The sequence below is a fragment of the Ictalurus punctatus genome, chromosome 1 (assembly GCF_001660625.3).
Source record: "Ictalurus punctatus breed USDA103 chromosome 1, Coco_2.0, whole genome shotgun sequence".
NCBI lineage: Eukaryota > Metazoa > Chordata > Actinopteri > Siluriformes > Ictaluridae > Ictalurus > Ictalurus punctatus.
Genome location: NC_030416.2, coordinates 20,003,996 through 20,029,504, shown reverse-complemented (window position 1 = coordinate 20,029,504; position 25,509 = coordinate 20,003,996). Strand labels below are relative to the sequence as shown.

Below are 25,509 nucleotides of genomic sequence, written 5' to 3'. Positions count from 1 at the left end.
TGCCCATGCAGAGCTGTGCAGCCAAGGAGCTCTGGAGGCAACTCGGCCAGGTTACAGCAGCAGCAGCGCATGGACAGCCAACAGGAAAACACCGGAGAACAGGAGCCTAGAGAAAATGACTCACAGAGCTACGACGTGCCGGTGCTAGAGCTGAAAGAAGTCAGTGACAAACACAACAGCAACACTGAAAAAAACGCAGCACCCAGGAATAACACCAACACCTGCACTGATGCTAACACTGACACAAACACCGCTCATGTTGAAGATAGCATTAGCGCCAAACCCGGTGCTGCTACAAGTGATAGCGCTAGCAGTGACCCTATCCCTAATGTCTGCACTAAGGATGATCCTGACCCCATACAACAGCAGCAGGAGCACTCACAGGCACTGCATAACAATGATAAAGCATAGGACACTACAGCAAAGCTGACAACTGAAAGCAAGGAAACAATTAACATTGCAAAACCATCAGGAAAACCAAAAAACTGCAGTGAATCAGGGAATGTTGTTATGATGCAGGAGAGTGAAGGAGCAGAGTTCAGCACAGGTACTACAGTAGGAAATCTCACACATACAGAGGATAGAGAGAGTTTGAATCAGATGAACCAGCATTATGTGACAGTTCAGAAACCCTACACCAACAGCCTGAAGATCTGTACACCACAGCACAAATTAACTGCTGTTTAGAACAGACAAAAGGAAAAACTCACATCTCACTTTCCAGATACTTCCCCAGTAAGGAAAAATGTGTTAAATCAGCACAAAACACCACAAGAAATGACAATCTAAGAGTACTCTCACCATGCAGGAGATACATATTTAGAAAATGGTCATCAGCAGCACAGAAGACTCTTTAAACTGGACTATAGGCTTTTCTTATGGATTTATTTAAAGTGAAATTAGTATAAGACTAAAGGGGGTTTTGGATTTTTTTTTGCGTGGGAGGGTGTGGGGTGGGGTGGGGATCTGAGGGTGTTCTTAAAACATGTAAATATTTAATCATGTAAAACTGATACATTAATGGAACTGTAAAAAGTAAATAAATAAATTTTAAAAAATCTCTCTCTCTCCTACAATAGAATATAATGATATATATATATATATATATATATATATATATATATATATATATATATATGAGAGAGAGAGAGAGAGAGTAATGTTTAAGATACTCCTTTTTTTATGAGATTTGCATTAATTCTCAGTTAATTTCAGTTATAATGACACTTCAACATAGCACTAAAATAGCTTGTATTCATTTAAATAAAAAAAATTAGAGATTGGGGCCATCTCCAGTCATTGGAAATGTCCTGGTCTCTCTATTTAAAAAAAAATAATGACATTTTAAAATCTTTACAGTATATTATATTATATTTAATTAGTACACTCTATAGTCATACAGTTTAATGAGTATAATAAAGTATAATTACCATGCTTCGAATTCTATAGCAATTTACATTTGTCATTGTCAAAAAATGTTGTATTCTATTCACATCAGTATTTATTATTTGTAAGACTTGAAAGTTCAGCTTATTCAGTACCTTGTACCATGTCACTGTTGAATTCACAAATCTAATTGTTCAGAAAGTGTTCATTAATCTTCTATAACAGCCTGAGATAAAAACAGTAATATCGTATCCTTTCTGTAGTAATAGCTTATTCACAGGTAGTTGTGTGGTGACAAGTTACATAATCTAAGGCTCATAATAAAAATATTTTTAAATGTTTCCTTATTTAACAGAGAGACATATATAATCATGGATATTGTGAAACATTGTTAGGATGTTTATTTAACATTTATGGAAGGATTCTGTGGTGTCAGTAAATTTTCCACCACAGGACAGAGGATTTTCAGATTCCTGGCATCTTTTTTTGTCTTAACTTGAAGTCAAAAGTCATTGTTGTTCATTGCTATATAAAAACAATTTTAATCATTGTAAAATGTAGTACAAGAGGAGCAAAACACTTAAAATAATTTGTCATGTTGGGTCGTGTCACAAAAGGGAAATGGATTAGTTTCTTAAAACAGCATAACCTGTCATGTGTTATTCCTTACTCATTTGATTAATGAATCTGATTACAACTGATAATTTATCTGTGCAAGAAATAGATAATATAGTGGTGATTTGTACACAAATCACGAGTAGCTATAGTTTCTGTACATGTAAGAAAATGATGGAGACTAAGAGGTGAGTCTGTTTAACTTTTTAATGATTTTCTTTAAACTTGTGCATCAACTTTAGACAGTAAATTGTGTGCACAATTGGTTCTGATTTCACAACATGGTCAAAATTAGTTTAGAATCTTGATATATTTTAAAGACATCTTATCCATTTTAACCATTTACTCAGACGTTCTCTGTACTCCTAGCAGTCTATTGTAAATCAGGGTTGTATAATGAAAAGCAACGGTGGTCATCCCTATCATTTATCTCTTTGTGTGTGTGTGTGTATATCATTACCATCATTTACCCCAAGTAAAAATATCTTTCTTTAAATATGATTATTTTACATGATAAAAATAGGATTTGTCCAAAATGTGTGTCACTTCAACAATGCCTGGCATGCTTAGCACACTTTTCTTTTCATGGACCTTAAAGGTGACTCATGTCCATGGAGGCAATGTATCATGGACACTGACTCTATATCTTCTTTATACAGACCTGGTGCTATGGTCCTGGGTGTGTTTGTGTGATCTAATGAAGTTGGTCCATGTGGACACACAGCAGTCCCAGGGCCTCCATAAATTTATAGTCTTGGCTATTCCTGATGGCATCCCTTCCACCAGAAGAAGAGAAAGATGGCCATGGTCAATCTTGTGTTGATAAAAATTATTACAAAATTTTGATTTGTTTTTCTTCATACAAAAACACTTCATATAAATTTTGCATTTGCACAAGTTTGTGAGGATTCTCATTTCCTGAAATAAAATCCACAAAAAATTACAAACAGGAAACTTGACACTGGAATGAATTAGACTGTGTGGAAAAAAAAATGCACTGGTGTTTTAACTAATGTATGTAGATAGAGTTTGTCAACTTATTAAAAACAATAAATAAAGTAATAAATACTTGAATAAATATAGTATGACAGCTTTGACTCCTGTTTTTTTTTGTTTGTTTGTTTGTTTTGTTTTTTAGTAGAATGTGTGTGCGCGTGGAGGGGGTGAGGGTTGTTTCGGGGGTTTTTTGTTTTGTTTTGGGTTTTTTTTTCCCCCCAGTTACCGGAACTAATCTTTGTGTTGTAGTGGTGATGAGCATCCTGGGACTCTTCATGAGCCAGTAATAGGCACATTCCTTGTTTATTGATACTCTCTTACTCTATTAATGTACATGCTTAATACAAAGTAACCATGATGAATCTTCCCTTCAATCGTCCTTAAAAATTCTGGTGGTAGTGAATTGAAATGCAAGCAAATTAAGTTGTTTATTGCCTGATGCCTGATATATTTCCTCCTTTCAGTTGATTGAGTTCAAGAAATGTCTTTAATACAGAGTAGTCCTGTTGTGCCTGTAAATATATTTCAGGATTTTTAATCAACTATGTTTGGTTTTTCTTACCATGACTGGGATTTTGACCATAAAAAATCAGCAGAAATATACACATTAAAAATGTTTTATACTGTTTTGTCCATGTAATTAGAGAATCCCCATACCCATATTGTCTACATCAGTCTCTTAGTTCTCTTTAATGTACTCAACTGTTCTCCATGTGGCCTCTAGACAGAGAATGGTCAAGCTGCCCAAAGAGATCACAGATTCACAAACCTAAACTAACATGAACATAATGAAGGGATAGTCCACCTTCAGCCATATACAGGTTGATCTCATTCCTTTATCTAGCTCAGCATTGTCTTCATAAAATATCCACAACACCAATCAGCCCTTGCCCTGGTGGCAGGAGTGATGAGGTAACTCACTTTAATTTTGCCCAAAATCAAGTTATTTCCACAGGAAATATTTTGCAGTTTCTTTTTCCCCCCCAAATATCTAATTGTTTTAAAACAATAATGACATTTAACACTGAACAATCATGTTCCTAATCTCCCACCCCCATGTATAAATGTAGCTATCGCCCTGCTCTACGACTCTTCTTTTTTTCACTTCTGTCTTTAAAAAGAGAGAGAACAAATGTCTGCTTTATGCCATGGTCTCTTTGCCTGGTAATCTCCGGTCATTGAAGGTGTGCATGTTGATGACTTCCTCCGTTTTGACCATGACAGGCGGCTGAGGCTTGTGTTTGAGCCGGCGCTGGCACTTGAGGGACACTCGCAGCTCCTCCATCATAGCACTGCAGAAGGACCTCTGTGAGGGATGAGAAAGAAAAGGCAGCTGATCAGATATTTCTTATTAGTTTAAAACACATGATTCCTACTGGCTATCTAATGCATTGAGTTGCATGTATGATCTGATGGACATGCTAAGGGGTTTTAGACATACAGAGGCATGAGGGAGGAGGAGAGCTATGATCAATGCTGCTGTCCATCTGGATGCACACAAAGCACATCATAACTAAAGCGATTTCTCTATGGATTTCACCCTTCCTTTTTCCTGCCTTGCTGCTGCAGCACCATGACTTGTTGATGCATATTACATTTCCTAAGACTCAAATCCCATGAAGCTGCATGGCCAATTAAGCTGCTACCTCTCCTCTCCCTCCTCCTCATGTTTGCTCTCCCAGAGACACTGTGGCATTTGTAAATGCTGCATTCAACAATCAGACAAGGAGAGATCCTTTGTTGTTCCTAAAAAAATGTCCCCTGTTAAATAATTGATCATGTGCTTTATATTCAAAATTTTCTTTTCTGTAGTCTTAGTTCTTGTGGACTTTCTTTTTATACAGAAATCAGACAAGTGAATATAACTTTTAATCTAGTGAATAACCAACACTAAGATGAAAAGTCAGAATGGCTGACAAGGTCTTGAATATTTTATTATTCAGATCTGAATGCAGGAAAATTTTATACAAGTCAATGATTGCATCAAGTGCCTAAATGTATAATTTTAATCATTTTAATGTTTATATTTGATGATTTGGTTTATATTTAGTTATTTGGTGGTTCACAATAAATCACATTAAATGATATTAATGCAAAGTATTCTTGTTATTATTACAAGGCTTTATGCTTTCTGTAAGTTGGTAAGAACCTGTGAAGGGTGTTCAGAAACACTGATTTTCTTCATACTTGTATGCTTGTAAGTCACTTCTTCTCTCTCTCTCTCTCTCTCTCTCTTACACACATTTTTTTTTACCACCTACAGCATCTTCTCTCTGTCAGTCTGCACTAGAATACTGTTGATAGAATACTCATTAAATAGAACATTCACACTAGCTTTTATGCTAATTCAAACTCATAGATTTACATCAGAGAGAGACACACATTGGATAGTCCATTTTATGTTATGAGATCTTTGCATTAATAGAAGTGTTATTAGTTTGATAGCACAGTATTTATCATTCCACTTTAAATGTATTTTCCCCCTGGCTTTGAAAGTGCTACAATTTAACCAGTCCAGCACAATGAACATCAAGATCACTTATATGGATACAATGATTTTTTTTAGACAGTTTTCAATTCATTATATCCATCTGCACTCGACTTTCCCTCTTGATTGATAGACTGTATTTTTGGGGAAAGAAGGATAAGGTCACCTATGCCTTGGTTGGATAATGATGGAAGATTTTTAGGAGACATTTTGTTCCCACTTTAAATTGTGCTTCTACCACCTGTGTAGTTACACATTGGGCTACAGTGTAATTGTGATAGATGTTAAAGCCATTTTTCTCAGATATGTGCACATTACATTTTTATGAGTTTTGGTATTAGGGAGTATAGAGTTACAATCTACTGAGGGTGTTTACAGTGCAACCACTCAAGAAATGTACATAACATGTAGCTGTACTGTGTTGTGTTATTGCTTTCCAATCTGTAATTTGATGCTACATAACTACACATAACTATCCACTTATTTTTAAGTGTAACTTTGATATAATTACTTTGTAATATTTGTACAAAAGGTGTCAACCCAAATTAAATGATCCAACATGCCATATAACAGAAAAATCTCAACTGTGAAATCCCATGTTATCTGTTTAGTAACCATGACTATTTTAGTTGGGATCTCATTTCAGTTCACATTTTATAGAAAATAAGTTTCTAAGATTTTTTTGCCAAAATACCCTAGTGTCCTAAATTCAGGTACACCTTATGATGTCTTCATTTTCTCTTAGATGTTTTATAAAAGATAGGAAAATAGCATAACTAACAAGCCATCAACTAACTTGCTAGTATTTATAAACAAATAATGGTGCATATATATTGCAAAATGGTGAATATAAAGCTTTGAAGAGACCAAGAAGATGACACGTACTGGTTTATATCGATGAAAGCTTACCAAAGAAAGTCTACGTAACTTTTTTGACCAAACTTAAATTACCGTAAACACTTTTTGGATATGTTGTTCCATTTTTACATTGGTTTACATCTCACTGAACATGCTACACAACCACTAGTCCAAGCTCTTGCCATATCAAAACTGGACTACTGCAACACACTACTCAACTCTCTGGCCTCCCAGACAGCTCTATCAAACCTGTTCAGATGATTCAGAATGCAGCAGCATGTTTTGTCTTCAACCAGTCTAAAAGGACCCATGTTATACCCCTCTTCATCTCCCTCCACTGGTTTCCTGTAGCTGCCCGTATCAAATCCAAGGCTTTGATGCTCACTTACAAGACCTTGTCTGGAACAGCACTCCACTACCTCAACACTCTCCTGAAGGCTTACGTTCCCTCACGCAATCTGCGATCAATTAATGACTGCCGCTTAGTAGTGACTACACAGGCCCTTTCCAGAACCTTCACACTAACTGTCCCTCAGTGGTGGAATGAACTTCCAACCTCTCTCCAGACTGCTTAATCTGTCACTATCTTCAAAAAACAGCTAAAGACCCACCTCTTCTGTGAACACCTAACTAACCCCTAAAATGCCAATCCCGACATTATCCTTAAAAAAATAAATAAATAAATAAATAAAACCTACTATGGCACTTGCTTTCTAGAACTCAATTAAAGATCTTGTTTGGTAGCATTACTTGTATTGTTCTCCGGTTGATACATTGCTTTACTTGTATTTCCTCATTTGTAAGTCGCTTTAGTTAAAAGCATCTGCTAAATGAATAAATGTAAATGTGAATGTACTTTATGTCTACAGCTTTGTGTGCATATTTGATTGCTTAGTAGAACATGCAACTTTTAGCTAGTTCTGGATTTGAGATAGGATGCAAAACAAATTTGCTAAATTACGGGGAAATGTCCTGCTGTAATATTAATTTGTGGGGGGGAATATTTTTTTATGTAATACAAGTTTAAAGTTTAATAGATATGTGTGTTGTTAGGAAATTGCTTTCATAAAGGGTTGGAGACAATGGAGGAAGTTTTGTAACAGAATTGTTAGTACATAGTTCTTACCATCTCTCTCTCTCTCTCTCTCTCTCTCTCTCTCTCTCTCTATCTGTGTGTGTGTGTGTGTGTGTGTGTGTGTGTGTGTGTGTGTGTGTGTGTGTGTGTGTGTGTGTGTGTGTGTTTTCACTTCTTCACCCTCAGCTGCTTGTTCCTGACTCTCAGGAGACAGGTTTACTTTTAAGCAGTTCAGAGAGCACTGAGCACAGATTTAACACAGGAAAGTGTGGGTGGCAGAAAAGGAGGAAGATGGAGGAAGGATGACAGAAAAAAATCATGGAGGCAAAATGCATAAAAAACAGGAACAAGAAAAAATGCCATTATTGTTGTAAAACATTTATTTAAGTGCATATAAAAGGTTAACAGAGGGCAGTATTGCATAGATGCACAGAATCAAAGTAGTGATGAAAGCATTTAAAAAAGAATTTGATATGCAAAGCTGTGAAGTAATCAGGTGGGAATGAAACAAATAAATCATTCAAATCCTTGACCAATCCTACTGACTATTTACTAAAGAAATTTAAAATGGTAAATTGATCAAATATGAGATGCATAGTCGTACAGATATCACTAACATCCACACTTTCTTTTACTCAAAAATTAAGGTGCAGGATTGTTGTTTTGACTCCTACATTTTGAAAAGAGTTGTTTACTATCACATTTTTGTATTTTCTGTATAAAAAAAAAAAAAAAAGGCAGCATTCCTAGACAGAAACTTCCTTACAGAAGAAATCTTGTTTAGCATGCTCACATATATATATATATATATATATATATATATATATATATATATATATATATATATATATAAATTTTCTAAAAAAATTTTTTTATCAAACATCAAAAGGTTAAACAATAAAGACAATTTTTCACAGCCTGCTTTGCTCATATTTACCAAGGGTGCCAATATTAGTGGAGGGCACTGTGTGTGTGTGTGTGTGCATATATATGTGTGTGTGTGTGTGTATATATATATATATATATATATATATATATATATATATATATATATATATATATATATATATATATATATATATATATATATGGGGCAGCTATGGCGTAGAGCAGGTTGTCCACTGATTGTAGGGTTGGCAGTTCGATTTCCAGCCCATGTGACTCCACATGCCGAAGTGTCCTTAGGGAAAACACTGAACCCCAAGTTGCTCCCGATGGCAAGTTAGCACCTTGCATGGCAGCTTTGCTACTATTGGTGTGTATGAATGGGTGAATGAGACACAGTGTAAAGCGCTTTGGATAACAGCGCTATATAAGTGCAGACCATTTATGAGCAAAGAAGGCTGTGAAAATTTGTCTTTATTGTTTAACCTTTTGATGTTTAATTAAAAAAATAAATAAATACTCTGCCCTCGTGGATATCAAACAATTGCAAACATAACACAGGTTTATCAAAAAAATATATCTTTGTTAAATATAGATGTGCAACAATTATTGGCACCCTTTTAGTCAATATTTTGTGCTACCTCCCTTTGCTAAGATAACAGCTCTGAGTCTTCTCCTATAATGCCTGATGAGGTTGGAGAATACATGGCAAGAGATCCGACACCATTCCTCCATACAGAATCTCTCCAGATCCTTCATATTTCAAGGTCCACACTGGTGGACTCTCCTCTTCAGTTCACCCCACAGGATTTCTATGGGTTTCAAGTCGGGGGACTGGGAAAGCCATGGCAGAACCTTGATTTTGTGGTCAGTAAACCATTTTTGTGTTGATTTTGATGTATGTTTTGGATCACTGTCCTGCTGAAAGATCCAACCACGGCCCCCTTTAAGTTTTCTGCCAGAGGCAGTCAGGTTTTCATTTAATATCTGTTGATATTAAATCTGTTGCTTGATAGTCCATGATGCCAAGTACCCTAACAAAATGTCCAGGTCCTCTGGCAGAAAAACAGCCTCAAAACATTAAAGAGCCAGCCCCATATTTAACCATGGACATGAGGTACTTTTCCATATGGCTACCCCTCTCTGTGTGCCAAAACCACCTCTGGTGCTTATTGCCAAAAAGCTCTATTTTGATTTCATCTGACCATAGAACCCAATCCCATTTGAAGTTCCAGTAGTGTCTGGCAAACTAAAGACATTTGAGAGTAGAGGCTTTTTTCTTGAAATTCTTCCAAACAATTTGTGGTGATGTAGGTGACTTCGGATTGTAATTTTGGAGACTTTATGACCAAGATTCAACTAACTCCTGCAATTCTCAAGTTGTGATCCCTAGTGCATTGAGTCAGTATAGACACACTTCCAATTCCAGGTTGATTCATAACATTTTCAGTTGACTGGAACTTCTTATTGCCCTGATGGGGATTTTCAGTGCTTGTGCTATTTTCTTATAGCCACTTCCCATTTTGTGAAGCTAAATAACCTTTTGCTGCACATCACAGCTATATTCCTTGGTCTATTGTTATGAATGACTCAGGGAATTTGGTCTATGTGTTACCTCATATGTATACCTCTGTGAAACAGGAAGTCATGGTTGAACAATTTCTTGTTCCTAGTCACCCAGGTGTACAAAAAAAAATACCATATGAATGGGAATATATTTCAAATATATTTTTCTCATATGAACTCATACGGGTGCCAACACACCTATATTTAAGAAAGATTTTTTTGGGGTAAACCTGTGTTGTGTTTGCAATTCATTGATATCCAAACAATTGTGTATATATATATATATATATATATATATATATATCTCCATCGGTCTCACTAGGTTAATCGTGTCTTGTTCCATGTTAAAAGGAACATGTTTTTAGGCAGTATCCATCTTTTACATCATGTGCTGCTTTCAAAAGCTGCTGCCATGACCATATTGCCTTGTTCATTAAAGAGCAACTCCAGCTGCCTCTTTTCCTGTTGTCACGCCCCCATGTTCAGACACCATCTGTGTAATAAATGTCCCTTTTACACCCAACACATGGAGAGTGGCTTCGTGCACACTAAGCTTATTTTGTTGAGGTAATAAATTTTATTTGATCGTATGCAGTGGTAATGCATGTTTATGATACTCTGGCAGTCCAGTACTGACAATTTGCATGATATATGTACTCACTCGTGGTGGGAAAGCATCTAGCATGAAGCTTTAAGCTCAAATAAATCGAATAACATCCCAGACAGTGTGAAACTGAATGTGATCAGTGTGAACTAAATAGCTTGACATGTACAGTACTTTAAATAAAGGTAACAGCTCTATTTCTAAGGAGATTAATTTTCATTGTTTGGTGCTCAACATCTGTTGATGTTTTAAGTTTTCCCTCTGATTTATTTAATGACTTAATTTAGTCATGGGCAATTCCCACCCATCAGGCAGCTTTCCCCTATCACACAATAGCCAACATGGGAGGGAAAATGCTAACACGTGCTTCCTCCAACTGCATCTTTTCAAACAATTGCTCATGCATAATCTGGGGGTGGTGTAACACAGTCAGAGGAAAGTGTGATCCACCCACTTCCGCATTTTGATCCTTTGGGCTCCCAGACACAGAGGGCATCAGGATTCAAACCCATGATCACCAAGGAGCACTATCATTGCATGTCAGCTATTTTGCAATAAACTATGTAGTACAACACATACATCAGTTGCATTTGTATTTTTTCACTACTATGGTAGAAACATGATTTAATCCCCAAATTTTCTCTGGTTTCAAGTGGTCTCATTTAAAGCAAACCACTAAGCCTCCTACCACTATCTGACCTCTAAAATTAAATTAACAAGGCCTGATTTTCAGTGATTTCTCACTAGAGTGCGATTGGTGAGTGTGTTAGATAGACCAGCATAAAGGTTTTGACAGTCAGAATGAGATAAGCCCTTCCTTCAGGACTGACGTCAACGTGCAGCACTCATGTCTAAGCCAACCACCAATCTTTTCATAAAATATACTAGTAATGAAACAATACTTTTCTAGAAAGTAAACAAGTAAATAATCCAAATATTAGATAATACATTTTTACATCATGTATTTTTGTTTGTTTTTATATACTTTTCATGAAATACACTGCAGTTGCTTTTTAAAAGATTGAATATTTGCCAGTACTGTGTGCCAATGGCTCACATCTCCTTTTAAGTCAACCTAAGGACTTGCCTACAGAATAACACCTCACAACAGGATATGCTGAAACATCGATATGGTGGCTTTCAGTGAATAAACAATACCACTGGAAGAGATCGATGGAGGGTGCTGGAGATGGCTCTTAAAGCCAGAGCCCTGCTGAGAGGGGCTAATTGGGGCTATGTGGAACTCACAACTCACAGTGGTAGTGGCAGCTTTCACCAGTGTACAACAAAAAAAGCTGAGGACGTAGTCTTGTTTTTCATGTTGTTACATGGTTAACAGGTCAAATGAAGATAGTTGTTAAGCTGAGCAGAGGTTAATGTGTAGGATGTATATCTTGATATCTGTGCCAAAGATTTCTCTAGTCAACAAAGACTGTTTGGTTAACGAAGTGATTTGGTAATTCACAGATTGAGTCATTAATCTTGCAAACGCTGCATTTATTTGTATTATAAACAATGTATATATTTCCTGTGGACAAATATAAATGATAAAATTGAAATCAGCAAACACCACTGTAAGAATTGAATGTGAATTTGAAAAAACATCACATAGAGTACTCGTGAAAAATAAATATTTTCTCAAATATACAAACTACTTGATTCGGATTTAGTTTCAAATGTGTCAACATTCCTCACTTAACCCATGCACTTAGTAAAGCAAGGGAGGAAAAATGAGGTGAAATGGGGCATGTGAGACAAGGCTGTAGAGGAGAGACAAGATGAAAAGCATGGTGGCCATCTGAGCATATGAACCAAATCCCTTCTGTCTTCAGAGACATACATCAAGGAGAGTTGCTGGCTCTCCAGCTGGCAAAGTCTGGAAAAATATTGTTAATTAAACGCATTTCACTTTTTTTTTTTACTGTAACCCTTACATATGAGTGAATTAAAAAACAAAGTGAAAAAAGCTGGATTCCCAAAAGCAATAAAGCATGTTGTCAAAACAAAAACGTCACAATAGAGTAAACTTAAAGCTCTTTGGTGCAATGTTGCAATGGATGGCTGCAGTTCATAATACCAGACAACTGTCACATTTTCATTGTAGTCCAGAAATGTGAAAATGTTTCTTTACCTTTTCAAGTTGTGCGTTTTGTTTAGACTTATAGAGGAACTCCCCGACTGCCACAAAGACAGAGAGAACAAGTCCAGCAGCCAGAACAATGAAGATTCCTCCAATGTTCTGCACACCCAGGGCACTGGCCTCTTTACTCTCTTCCTCCGGGCAGCCATTCCCTCTCCACCATTTCTCCTTCATCATGTGCAGCTTCCCTTCTTCTTGGAGCTGCAGGATTGCTATGGTGATCTTATCTCGGTATGGAGAGCCTGGGGAGGTCAAAAAGAAAGAAAAAATAAATCAACATCTTTTGACTGGAAAAGAATTATGACTAACAGAGCAGAGGACTCTTTTTGTCCAATTATTTTAAACACAAATTTATCAAATTGGGAGAAAGTTGGGTAACTGACAAAGAAGGATTTACACTAAGAAATAAAATCAGTTGCTGTGGCAAGAATGCTGCATGTTTTATGAAAGCCTGGTGATTAGATGAAGAAAGATAGAGAGCAAATGCAACTGGAGCACTGTATGAGCCACAAGAAGCCCTCTAGCTGAATGCCGCTTGCTGAAATTTAGCTCCCAGGGTGCCACTGATAACACACCAATAAAACCCAATTACATTCCAGGCATCTGCATTTTTTTTGTTTTATCTATTTATTTTCTGTCTAATTAAACTAGGCGCCATACTTAATTTGACTTAGCATTTCCAGTATGCATTTTGGCTTAGAGAATAAATGTTTTCCCAAAATGAGCTTTGAAGTGTTCTCCCACTGCAGGTCTTAGTTTGTTCTGAGCCCCAGCATGTGATGAGAGAAACCTCCTTGATTTCCCGCATCCCATTACTGCATGCACAGGTAAACTGGCTATGCTCCATCCACTCCACACTATTCATTAAAACCCATCAGGAAAGGGTACTTTTTATTTGAACTGACAGGTGAAACAGAGCAAGGGTACTTAAATTTCTTCATTCCAACCGGTCAGTGTTCTGATGATAATGTTCCTGTGGTTGGGCTTAAATAATATGGCTATTAATCTTGCCCAACTTATTTAAAATTGTATTGTGCTCTCACCCACATCAAACTCACACTGAATCCACCTCAGTGCACACACACTGTGATGTTGTGAAACACTGATCGTCTGAACTGACTTCATCCTCTTTGTTGTAGAACTGAGATTAACATGAAGGGAAGTGCAGTGCAGCAGTAGATCCTGTATAGTCATTTAAACCATCTTTCTCAGTTAACTAATCTTAACTGAGTAAGAGTACGTGAAATCCTCATAGCTAGATCCCAGTTATTTATTAAAATTATGCATAATTTTAATGATTAATGATTCATTTCAATATTCACAATTACTGACAAATTCACTAAGAATTGACAGTAAAAATACCAGCATACTTGAATTAACAAAAGACCACGTGAAAAGGACTTCATATTTCTATCTGATCTTATGAGTCTGATGTATTTGGAGTGCTGTATTTAGATAAAACTGCAAAACCAACTTTTAACAAACATAAATAAGAGTCAAGACAAGTCTTGAATGGGTTCCTAAGAGGTGTTAAAAAAGTAAATTACCAGTCAGTATTTTTCGCATTTCCTTATTTTTGCTTGTATGATATTGAACTATTTTTATTTAACTACAGAAATAGATTAGTATGTTATTGGTGCTTACTCTCTATTGTTGTATTTGTATTTGAGCTGGATTCACCCGCAAGTTCCTTTTGGACAAATGTACTCCTGTTTTTAGAGTATTCTTCTATATATATCATGACAATGCTAACACACAATTTTAACTGATATGTAATACATATCAAAGGGTTTTTAATATTTTTAGGAACAATTGTTGCTTACATGAGCAATCTGTCCTGTGAAAATGACACCTTTTTTTCATATACTGTTAGGCTCTTGTTTTGTATCTTGTTATTTGTGTTATTTGGTATTTTGCCTTTGGACTCAACAGCTTTGGGGAAAAGAGTGTACTATTTGAAAACAAAAATAAAAATCAAGCAGAAGAATATAGTAAATTGAGGTCTGGGACAAATGACTAGAGTTCTATTGTAAGAGCAATACTAAAAAATTCCTTTACATTATTGTTATTATGACTTTAAAACATAATAAAGATTTGTATAACAAATTACTGGACATGAGTTGGAATTTAGTAAATCAGCATGTTTGTATGCTGTATATTAAATGAGCAATGAAGATGAGCTTGGGATCCATTAACTAATCCTCCAGTCAAAACAAAAGAGGGGTATTTCATGCCAGGCTGGAGTGAATTCCAAATAAGACCCACAGCTGTATTCTGTCACATAAATGAAGAATAACAACAGAGAATGAATCTCTCAGGCACTGTCCTGCCATAAAATCCTCATAGTAATTCAAATGACCCATCAACACAGCAAACAGAGATGTTGGCCTGTTTCAGCCAGATCAATTTCCATTGAATGTTTCAAAATTTGTTCTTCTAGTATCAATAGAAAAGAAAGATTTCATGTTTTTATATTTTAGATATAATAACACTCGATCAAAATACCTCATCAATTGCTTCATGGTCCTTTACTGATGCTTTATTGCATTAAAAAAAAGCATTCAAGGCTTGGCCCTGTCAATATTTTCCTCTGCCTTTTACTGTTAGGTACTCTTGTGACTCTTTTAAACATAATGAATGGCCTACTGGGAAATAGTTGACAAATAAGATGTGCATTGCTTAACCAGAAAATGATTAACAGTGTCCAGTAAACTGCAATGCAGATTTATACTAATTATCAGTAGAGGGATTATTGGGGGAGGTGGGTGTGTTTCCTATGAGAAATGGACAGACAAGGCAGAAGGAAAACAGTTTACTTGTACGCTATCATTCCAGCTTGAACCAACACACCCCTGGCAGATGTTTGATGACATGGTACTGTACATGACTCTGCTTAATGATCCCTCTGGGGAAAAGGCATGCCATGTTCTCTGAAAGCTGACTGGGGTGATTTCTATTTCTGCAATACACAGAGGACAAACACAATGGTCCAGTAGCAATTATTAGACACTAGGTAAATACAATAAAGAAAAAAAGAGCAAACAGGGGCCTTTTTGATTATATGATGATGTGATCAGGAATAAAGGAATTTCATCTCCAGTTGGTGTTCCTATGTATCAGTTCAAATTCATTACAGTTCAGATAATTAAATTTGGTCGATTATTTTAAAGATCTATATGAATTCAGCTATGAAATGTGCACTACAGTACCTGGTATGCCACAGTGCCACCCCTGCACTAAACTGTCTTGAATTACATTGATGTATGCCATTATGTTTTATCATAAACTGTTTTTTCCACATTTACGTAAACATGATTTACCAGTTCAGTTGATTGAGTACCTGCAACAATTTTGTGAAATATCAGATTTTATATTACTATCAAAATGGTATAAACACCAGTTGGTAATTATGGGCTACTTAAATTGCATTCATTCATCTTCAGTAACTGCTTTACATTTACAGCATTTAACACATGTCCTTATCCAACAAGTTGCCGAAGTGCTTTGTAGTCTCTATCAAAAAATTAAATATTCATAAAACAATGCCTTTATAAAACATTCACATGTCTTTTAGAAAGTAAAGCTAGATGATTTATGTAAGGCTTGTGTCCAGACACTTTGTGAGAATGTTTTTATGTAGTGACTGTAAAGAGATAAAAGGCCTCAATTAGGATTACACATATAGTGTTCAAGACTGTAAGATGATTTTTTTTTGTCTTTATTTAAAAAAAAAAAAAAACAAACAAGATGTTTATTTTCATTTGTACTTACTAATAGCACATTATTAGCTTTGAGTAATTTTCTATGAATGATCATCCTGTCATCTTACCTATTGGTTAGTGCATTTACTGTATTTGCTTCAAACAGGAACATAGACTTGTATATTAATCAGTTTCAACTCAAATTACTGAACAGTCAACCTGTATAATTATTTACTGTTTTATATGTCATGCTACATAAAAACTCTAATGGCACCCACCATTTTTGTCATAAACCTTACTGTATATAAATTATGCAGCCTTAATTTATATACAAAAAAAACTCCTTATGAAATAATTATGAATTTGTTATGAAGGCTGAATGTGGGTACCACCCAAATTCTTACTTTAAAAACTGTTTGGGCTCAAATTAAGTTAATTACTAAATTCATTTGTCATTTACGATTAGGATTTCTCTGCCTCAAAGAGCCAGCAAACCAAACTAAAACTGGGTTTTCTTTATCCTGTGAAACATGAGAGTAAATCTGTAACCTGCAATTGCATTTTTCTAAATATGATCATAGCAGATTTTACATTTCATCTGTTCAATACAACCATGACTGTATTGATTATCCAACAATGTGCTTTCTATATTTTTGCAGTATTTATGTCCCTCCAAAATAGTCAGATACTGAGATGACTCTCACTTCTTTTCCATCTTGCTTTCCATTATATGGTCTCTGCAGCTCATTTTCAGTTACAGCTACAGGCACACATGGTCAATATATGTTAGAGTTCTTGAATCTGTGAATGATGGATGAGTATCACAATGTCTCAGATATCAGACTATTATTTTGGATGAAATATTGATTTAGAGGCTTAGATAGAAGACAAAGCAGAAATAAATGGTCCAAAAATCAGCAGACCAGTTCTCATATGCATTGTATAATTATTGATGGATAATGATGAAGCAATCTCTATTTTTCAAATGGCATACCTATATCCATAAAACACAAACTAAGCAATTGAGTTTAATCTTCCTTGGACTTCTTATTAGAGAGATTAGGAACAACAAAACAAAATGTACAATGTTCACTGTGGAAATCAATGACCAAAAAAGATAATCATCTTCTTTGCATTCTTTGCAGCTTTAAACAAATGTTGTTATGTAATTTACTGATGACCGATAATAATTAGCTTTGTAATGAAGTGAAAACAATTATAATTAGGGATGATAATGTGTTGTATTATAGTAAATTGTGAGGATCTGTTAGTACATTTCAGGATAAATATTTTTCTTAGGCCTGGTGTTTCGTTTTATTCTTTATTTTATTTTACCCATAAGTCAGTGCTCATTTTCTGTTACAGCATTTGTCATTGCACTCAGAGCCATTTAATTAGGAGGAATTTAGATTCATTTGAATATGCTATTAATATACTATTTGCGGATTCATCTGTTGTCGTAGATGCTGTGTGTTTCTGAATGCAGAGCTGCCCTGTCAGATTATTGTCTAATTTATTTACTAACAAAGGTAGATTAACATAATTATTTATTTCAATTAACTTTCAATTAACATATTCACGACTATATAAAATTTCTTACAGCTGGAAATAAAAAGTAGCATCATAATTAAGAGCCATTCAAGGGGTTTAAGTTTTAAACAATGGAGCCTTCAGGGGTTCCTCATGTGTTTTTTTTTTTTTTTTTTTGGGATAATATTTAATTCAAATATCATTAATCATAGAAATTTGAAACATCAGAATAATTTTACAAAATATAATAACCTCAAGGGTTCTTTACATAGGTGTGAGTTATATAGATATTTCTTAGCTTCATGGATCCCTTTTTGATCAGGCAGCTCTTAGCTGTAGGGTTCTACATCAAAACTTTAATGTTTCCCACAGAGGGACAACCAAAAAATACTTAAGAATTTCACTGTGATGAGTATCGCTATGTATTGCTGTGATATTTATTGCTGTGATATGTACCACTGTGACATGTATCACTGTGATAAGTATTGCTGCGTATTTCTCTGACTTGTACCAGTCAGAGAAATGTACCGCTGTGATAAGTATCAATATGATAAGTATTGCTGTGATACGTATTGCTGTGATATGTATTGCTGTGACATGTACCACTCTGACATGTATCGCTGTGATATGTTTTGCTTTTACATGTATCACTCTGACATGTACCACTGTGATAAGTATCACTGGGATAAGTATTGCAATGTTAAGTATTGTTGTGATAAGTATCACTGTGATAAGTATCGCAATGATAATTATTGCTGGGATAAGTTTTGCTGTGATATGTATTGCTGTGGCATGTACTACTCTGACATGTATCGCTGTGATAAGTATTGCTATGATATGTATTGCTGTGACATGTACTGCTATGACATGTATCACTATGGTAAGTATTGCTGTGACGTGTACCGCTCTGACATGTATGGCTGTGATAAGTAATGCTGTGGTAAGTATTGCTGTGATATGTATTGATGTGACATGAATCACTGCGGTAAGTAATGCTGTCTTAAGTATTGCTGTGACATGTATTGTTGTGAAATAAGCCACTCTGACATGTATTGCTGTGGTAAGTATCACTATGATATGTATTGGTGCGACATGCACCACCCTGACATGTATTGCTGTGGTAAGTATCCCTGTGATATGTATTGCTGTGAAATATTCCGCTATGACATGTATTGCTGTGATAAGTATTGCTGTGATATGTATCGCTGTGATATATATTGCTTTGATAAGTATCGCTATGATATGTATTGCTGTGACATGTACCACTCTGACATGTATCACTGCGTTGAGTATTGCTGTAATAAGTATTGCTGTCATAAGTATCACTGTCATTTGTATTGCTGTGGCATGTTTTGCTGTTCATTTGTACAATCCTATCCATGTAGTTCCAAGCCAAGCATTGCTGCTTCATAAAAAATAAAAGGAACCAATATCTTATTTTTGCTGGAAGTCCCAACTGCACAAAACATGCTTTTGAACCTGTCCACTAGAGCATATGGAACTCTGCCATACAACTTTCTTCATCCAGCAGCATCAAATATTATATTATTAATGCAGCCTGTCAAACATGTTAAAGTAAACAATATATATATATATATATATATATATATATATATATATATATATATATATATATATATATATATATACACTAAATGGCATCTCGGGTAGGGAGAACTGCCTGCCTATGGCAACAGATACTAAAACAGTACAATTAGCAATTTAAATGCCTCATGCTGAGCTGCCTGGAAAAGGCACACTGGGGAAAGATAATACTAAGCACCCTTTTCTAAATGCCCTGTGTGTATTCTTCCCAACTCCATCCAAAGACACACATTTTAAAAACCAGAAACACATTCTGTGTGTTCATATGAAGATGTACTGCCTTTACATAAGCAGTTAAGAGAGGTGAAGCAGATTTAAAACCTCAAAACACACCTGGTTAAAGCATCACACTAAAGCAAGGTGGAAACTCTCACTGACAATAAGAATCTAGGATCCTTTCCAAGGATTGGATAACTACTTGTGTCTGTGTTCTTTGCCTCCTAAAGTGGTCCAAAGGCCTTTTATTTTTCATATCAAAGCAGCTGATGTGCTTTCAAAGCAATGCTTCCTAAACTGCACTGTAATTTTTTAATGACATTTTTTATGCATTAAAAATATTAATTAAAAATGCAAAAAATATTGCACACATATGGTTTACTTATTCATTGATTTATGTTCATAGTAGAGAAATAATATACAGCAACAGCTTACCAAAGATCCCCAAGCTGTTTCATGTGTTATTTGAGCATTTATTTGGGTTATAATCTATGCAATAAGGATTCTAACAGTGGTATGGTAAACTGTTAATTCCTTCACCACAGAAATGTGATAAGCAAAGATTATACATGTGGTCATTGTGCAAAAATGTCTCAAGGCTGGATTTTTCTCCAGACACAGGTACTTAGCAGTGACTCTTTTCCCCATTTCTACAAGTAATTCAGCCGGAGGGCTGCATGTATAACAGGATTAAGACAATCTGCGCCCGAGCCTGGTAATCAAATTCCGCTCCTCCACATTGCAATGGAAATGTCTTTCCATCACCCTTTTCATTTCCTTACTATTTTATGCATTACCAATTTCTTGCATGTTTACACCCCTACCCCCTTTTCTTCCTACTCATTCTGTGAGCAAGGACCACATAGGCAAATTTAATCAGACAGCCTGACTATCAGAATTAAATAAAATCTGATTGAACACTTGGGAAAGAGGAAAGAGGTCTACTCCTGGATTTAAAAATTTATTTTATATATATATATATATATATATATATATATATATATATATATATATATATATATATATATATATATATATATATTCGGCATGCAGAAATACTGCACATTAGTGCAGTTTTACAGAGGGTAATTGTAACACACACTGTGTAAGTTGATTATTAGTCAGTATTTTCATGTTGTAGTACCACTGTATAGTGTTATCAGTCATATTAATGAACTGTATTATTTTCAATTTTGTGAAAGAAGCTTTATCCAGACCATTGAAAGATCTAAAGGCCCATTATTATGGCATTCATCAGCATGTAATTAAGGATGGTACAAGCAATATTACACAATCCTGTTTTTTAAATCTCAGTTGCTACAGATAATCTCTGACTTTATAATCACTACTGAACACAACAATACCGTAGTCTGACTTTGCTCTAAAAGCAATGAGGCATCATTATCATAGAAATAATATAAAAAGTTATAATAATGCAGTAGTAAAATTGTCATTGCACATTTTCATTTGTGTACTTGTATACATACCCATAGGAGTACCAACACCATAGGATTTGGAGTCAATGAGGCCGCCTATCTGCGTGAGATTGCAGTTGCGCTGGGTGACGTACTCGATTGTGGTGGACTCCATGAGGAAGGCATAATCGGAGGTAAGCACCCGTTGAATGCCCTCCTCCACACTCTTCACCATGACTGAATGCCTGCGACTGCTCATGAACTCCCACATCTTGTCGTATGTGGAGATCTTTGTTTTCTGGAGAGGAGATTTCAGTAAAACATTAGGCAAATTACAGGCCATTATGGAACAGTGAGAAATGATGGCTCCTAGAGGGCTGCTGATTTTCACAATAGGTTATTGCAAACTGTGAGAAATCCATTATCGGAAACAGTTACATTTACATGTAGACTGATTTCACAGGGGAGTGAAACTGAATACACTGATACTGAATACACTTTGCAGCATGCTGAATGTGTTCTTCACAATCCAGCAACACACACTCCGTGCTTGTAGCTGATATATTTGACTGGAAGGCCATAAGTCATATTCAGTGATAACACTGTTAATGGCAACTTGGCTACTATTAACAATAGTATATGCTATCTACCTATACAATATAATTTATGCAATATTTTATCTATATGAATATTACAAAATTATATTTTTATCGCAATTGTAAAATACAAACATTGAAGGCTCTCTTTCAATCTCAGTGCAAGCACAATATGTTGGTTTAACACCAGCATGTTGCTAATTATTTTGGTTATAAGCCATTTTTCTACTTTGTTCTCAGTTTGTAATTTGTGCTACTTTCCTTTTCAGAAATAAACACACAGGTACAGACATGGGTAGACCAGTGGGGTGACATTCAAAATCTGATGGTGCAGTGAGATTTTCAAGCCAACTTTGGTCTCTAACTACCTCTTAGCACAAACAATGCTAAAACAATATCTTCCTGCCTACAGCAGGCTTAAAAGTCCTGCCTCATTTCTGACAGCCCAGCCTTGTCACTGTGCAACGTTTATGTCACCCCACAAATCACAGTGAATAAGCTGCTTTACCAACTGGTAAAGAAATACAACTAACTGAATAACAACTAACTGTTAACTACCCTTAACAAATAAAAACAAAGAATTTAGTTGTGAAATGTGAATCAGTTCATGAGTCATTACATACAGATAATCATACAGTACTGTGCAAAAGTTTTAGGCACACTTTTTTTTTTTAGTACAAAATTTCTTATAGATTTTCTATTTTATGACTCCTACATTATCAAGTCAATACAAAAAACATTTTAGATTCCCAAACATTAGTTTTCCAGCACAAAATTAAATGATACAGAAAAATGTTTGTATGTCAGTAAAGAAAGCAGTATATTATGTAAGAGAACACTTTTCAGACAACAAAGCATAATGAAGGCTGCTGGGTTTTGCTGCAAAAATAAGAAGCAAGTGCAACAGTCAAAGTCTCCAGAAGAACTGTGGCTGGTTCTGCAAGATGTTCAATAAAACTTACAGCTCATTTCCTTATAAAACTGCACAAATTGTACCAGAGACTACTATTTTTATTTGTATTTTTTTTTTTGTCACACCAAATATTGACTTTGTTTGATTTAATACTGTTTACTGCTCTTTACAGTATTTTTTTTTTTAATTAAACATTTAATTTCATTATTTTGAAGGCATCTTTGCTCTGCAGCATTTATTTACATGTGCCTAAAACTTTTGCACAATACTGTACATGTTAAAAGAACCCGGACTCAGACTTGGCAGATATATTGTATTTATATCAGCCAATTAGTTTCCTCATGTTCTGATCTTCTGTATGTCGTCCATCAGTGCCACTGGCTCAGTGATCATTAAGGCTAATTCACACCAAAAGCATTACTGAAGCATAGTTTAGTTGTGCCTTTCACAGAACAGATGCACTTCTATTTTAACCAATTTTTAAATCCATGCCAGCTCAAAGAGGCGCAAGTCACTTACATAAAACTGCAGCCCCATCTGTCCTGTTTTTCCTTTCATTATAGCTCTGGACATGAATAAGACCTACACTGCCTATAAATCCATTTAAATCACATACTTCCACTTTCACTACAGTGAATTGTGAGGACATCTGAAAAGATAATCAGGGTCTCTTTACCCACCATCTACACCTCCTTGAACAATTGCTGTATCCGCAAAGCCACAAGTATTGTGATCGACCCGTTTCACCCTTTTCATGGACTATTCACCCTCCTGCCATCTGGCAGAAGGTACAGGAGCATCCGTGTCGCCACCACCAGCAGATTCTGCAGCAGTTTCTTCCCTGAGGCAGTCAGATTACTCAACACCCTGCTGCCTCCCAACGCTCACCTGGGCTAGCCAAATACCTAACCCAGTAAGACTTAGTACCACTGCACATGGACTAACCAGTAAGACTCAGTACCACTCACACTGCACTTTACATAGCTGCATCAGTCACTTTATACTATGGAACTTGTTTTTGCTGCCAGTATTGCTGCTATATTTGTGCTGCTACATTATACAACAGCTTACAGGCCATGGTTACAATTTACAGTCCATGTTCTGTGTATCTATTCTACTGTGTATTTATTGTTTTGTTCTTTGTATTTATTTTTTTGCACTCATCTCACATGTTGTGTATTTGCACTTTATGTAGTCTTGCGCACTGTTCCATGTTGCACCTGCTCCTAAAGAAACGTCATCTCATTCCAATTTATACAAGCTATATAGAGGAATGATAATAAAAACCCACATGACTTGACTATATGCTTTCTTTAACAACTTAATCTACACATTGTTATGACTGTGCAGTTTGTCGCTGATGTTCTTTGCAGCAAATGTTTGCTTTTTAATAATGATACCCAACTCTTGTTTTTGAGAGTTATTGTATCTTTTGATAGTTATTGTAATGTTATTGTATCTATAACTTTTGTCCTTTTTCTCATTTTTGGACTGTTGGCTCCTTAAATTAAACTGTTCACAACTGTATCTCTCTGACACTACCACTAAATATCATATGAAATCTATAAGTGAAAAATAATGCCATGTTATTATGAAAATGACACTGTGCTGCACTGCACATGGTTCATAAAGGGAAATAGAAGAGCTAATTTGATCGGATAGCAACAACTAAACTGTTACGATTCCTTGGCGAAGACAAACGCGGACTGGCAATCTGGATTACATAGAGCAGATGACAGACGGAACGAAATCAAGGTCAGAATAATTGGGCAATCGGGTTATACAGGGCGTAGGCAGAAGCGTAATCTAAAGACAAGCGAATATCGAAACCAGGTAAACGTATATGAAATTAAGGCTTAGTGCACGAAAAGAGACTAGGCTGCTGAGCGTTTACTTCGCAAGCAGCTGACCTTAACGAGGCCATTTTATAACTTTTGATGTAGTGCAGGTATCCGTAATCAGATCTCCAGCGAACTCGAGCGCGGGCATGGCTGGGAAGTGTAGTCCTCGTCCGCCATGTCCATGGGCGGCACTACACGCTGGGAACTGCAGCTGCGAGTTCGTTGAGGCATAACATAAACACACTTCTGCTAATGTATTAACTCTTTTTTCACTGATTGCACTGATGCTCATGGAAATACAGAGAATATACCATGATCATGAAGAGCAGTGGTACATGATGACATGAAAATAGTGCCATAATTAAAAATGTTCTCATATAAACTGAGCACCTATGTAAAAAATAAAGAGTGTTAGAAGCCTAATCTTCAGGAAATGCATATTCTATACTCAAAGCATATGTGTTAAAGTATGATCTAAATCAGTGGTCACCAACCCTGTTCCCGGAGATCTACCTTCCTGAAGACTTATCATTGTCTTAAGAAGTTCTTTATCAACTAAAACAGGTGTGTTAGATCTTGGAGATTAAACCTGCAGGAAGGTAGATCTCCAAGAAGAGGTCACCATTGGTCTATATCATACTTTGTTTTCTTCTGGTTGCAGAGAGGTGTACTCAGCACTATTCAAAAAAGCAAGGTAGCAGAACCCTACTTACTTCAAGAAAAGCAAGTGTATTTTTCAATTTCCCACATTGTATGTTGAATCATGGTGAAAGTAAAATTATTATGGAAATATGATAATGTAACAAGCCTATATATTAATAAGTAAATAAATAAATAAATAAACTGAGATTAAATGCACTAATATTCTAATTTCCTGGTAACAAAAACAACCCATTAAGGGAAAACCATTTAACGTCATAAAACATCCAGACCCTAAATCCAGGGCTCCAAATGCCATTTTCAATTATTTATTTTTTATGCTATTTGGAAACACTATATACAAACGCTTAATAAGTGTTATTAAAAGAAAAGATGATGTTACACAGTGGTAAACAGTCAACTGTCCCAGCTTTTTTGGA

At 35.7% G+C, this 25,509-nt stretch overlaps 1 protein-coding gene across 2 annotated transcripts in view; it reads right to left on the bottom strand.

The window, feature by feature from the left end:
• Positions 1-2,194: 2,194 nt before the first annotated feature.
• The window catches only part of grik2 (glutamate receptor, ionotropic, kainate 2), a 161,547-nt gene continuing 138,232 nt past the window's right edge, over positions 2,195-25,509 (bottom strand). Inside the window, exons 15-17 of one of the 2 annotated variants that reach the window (XM_017479112.3) lie at positions 21,153-21,378; positions 12,605-12,855; positions 2,195-4,303 (exon numbers count right to left, since the gene is read on the bottom strand). In XM_017479112.3, coding sequence (XP_017334601.1) covers positions 4,139-4,303; positions 12,605-12,855; positions 21,153-21,378 — 642 coding nt within the window. In that variant the 3' untranslated portion in view covers positions 2,195-4,138. Of the gene's footprint in view, positions 4,304-8,515; positions 12,350-12,604; positions 12,856-21,152; positions 21,379-25,509 lie in introns of those variants that run through there. The other variant, XM_017479123.3, reaches the window with a different exon arrangement.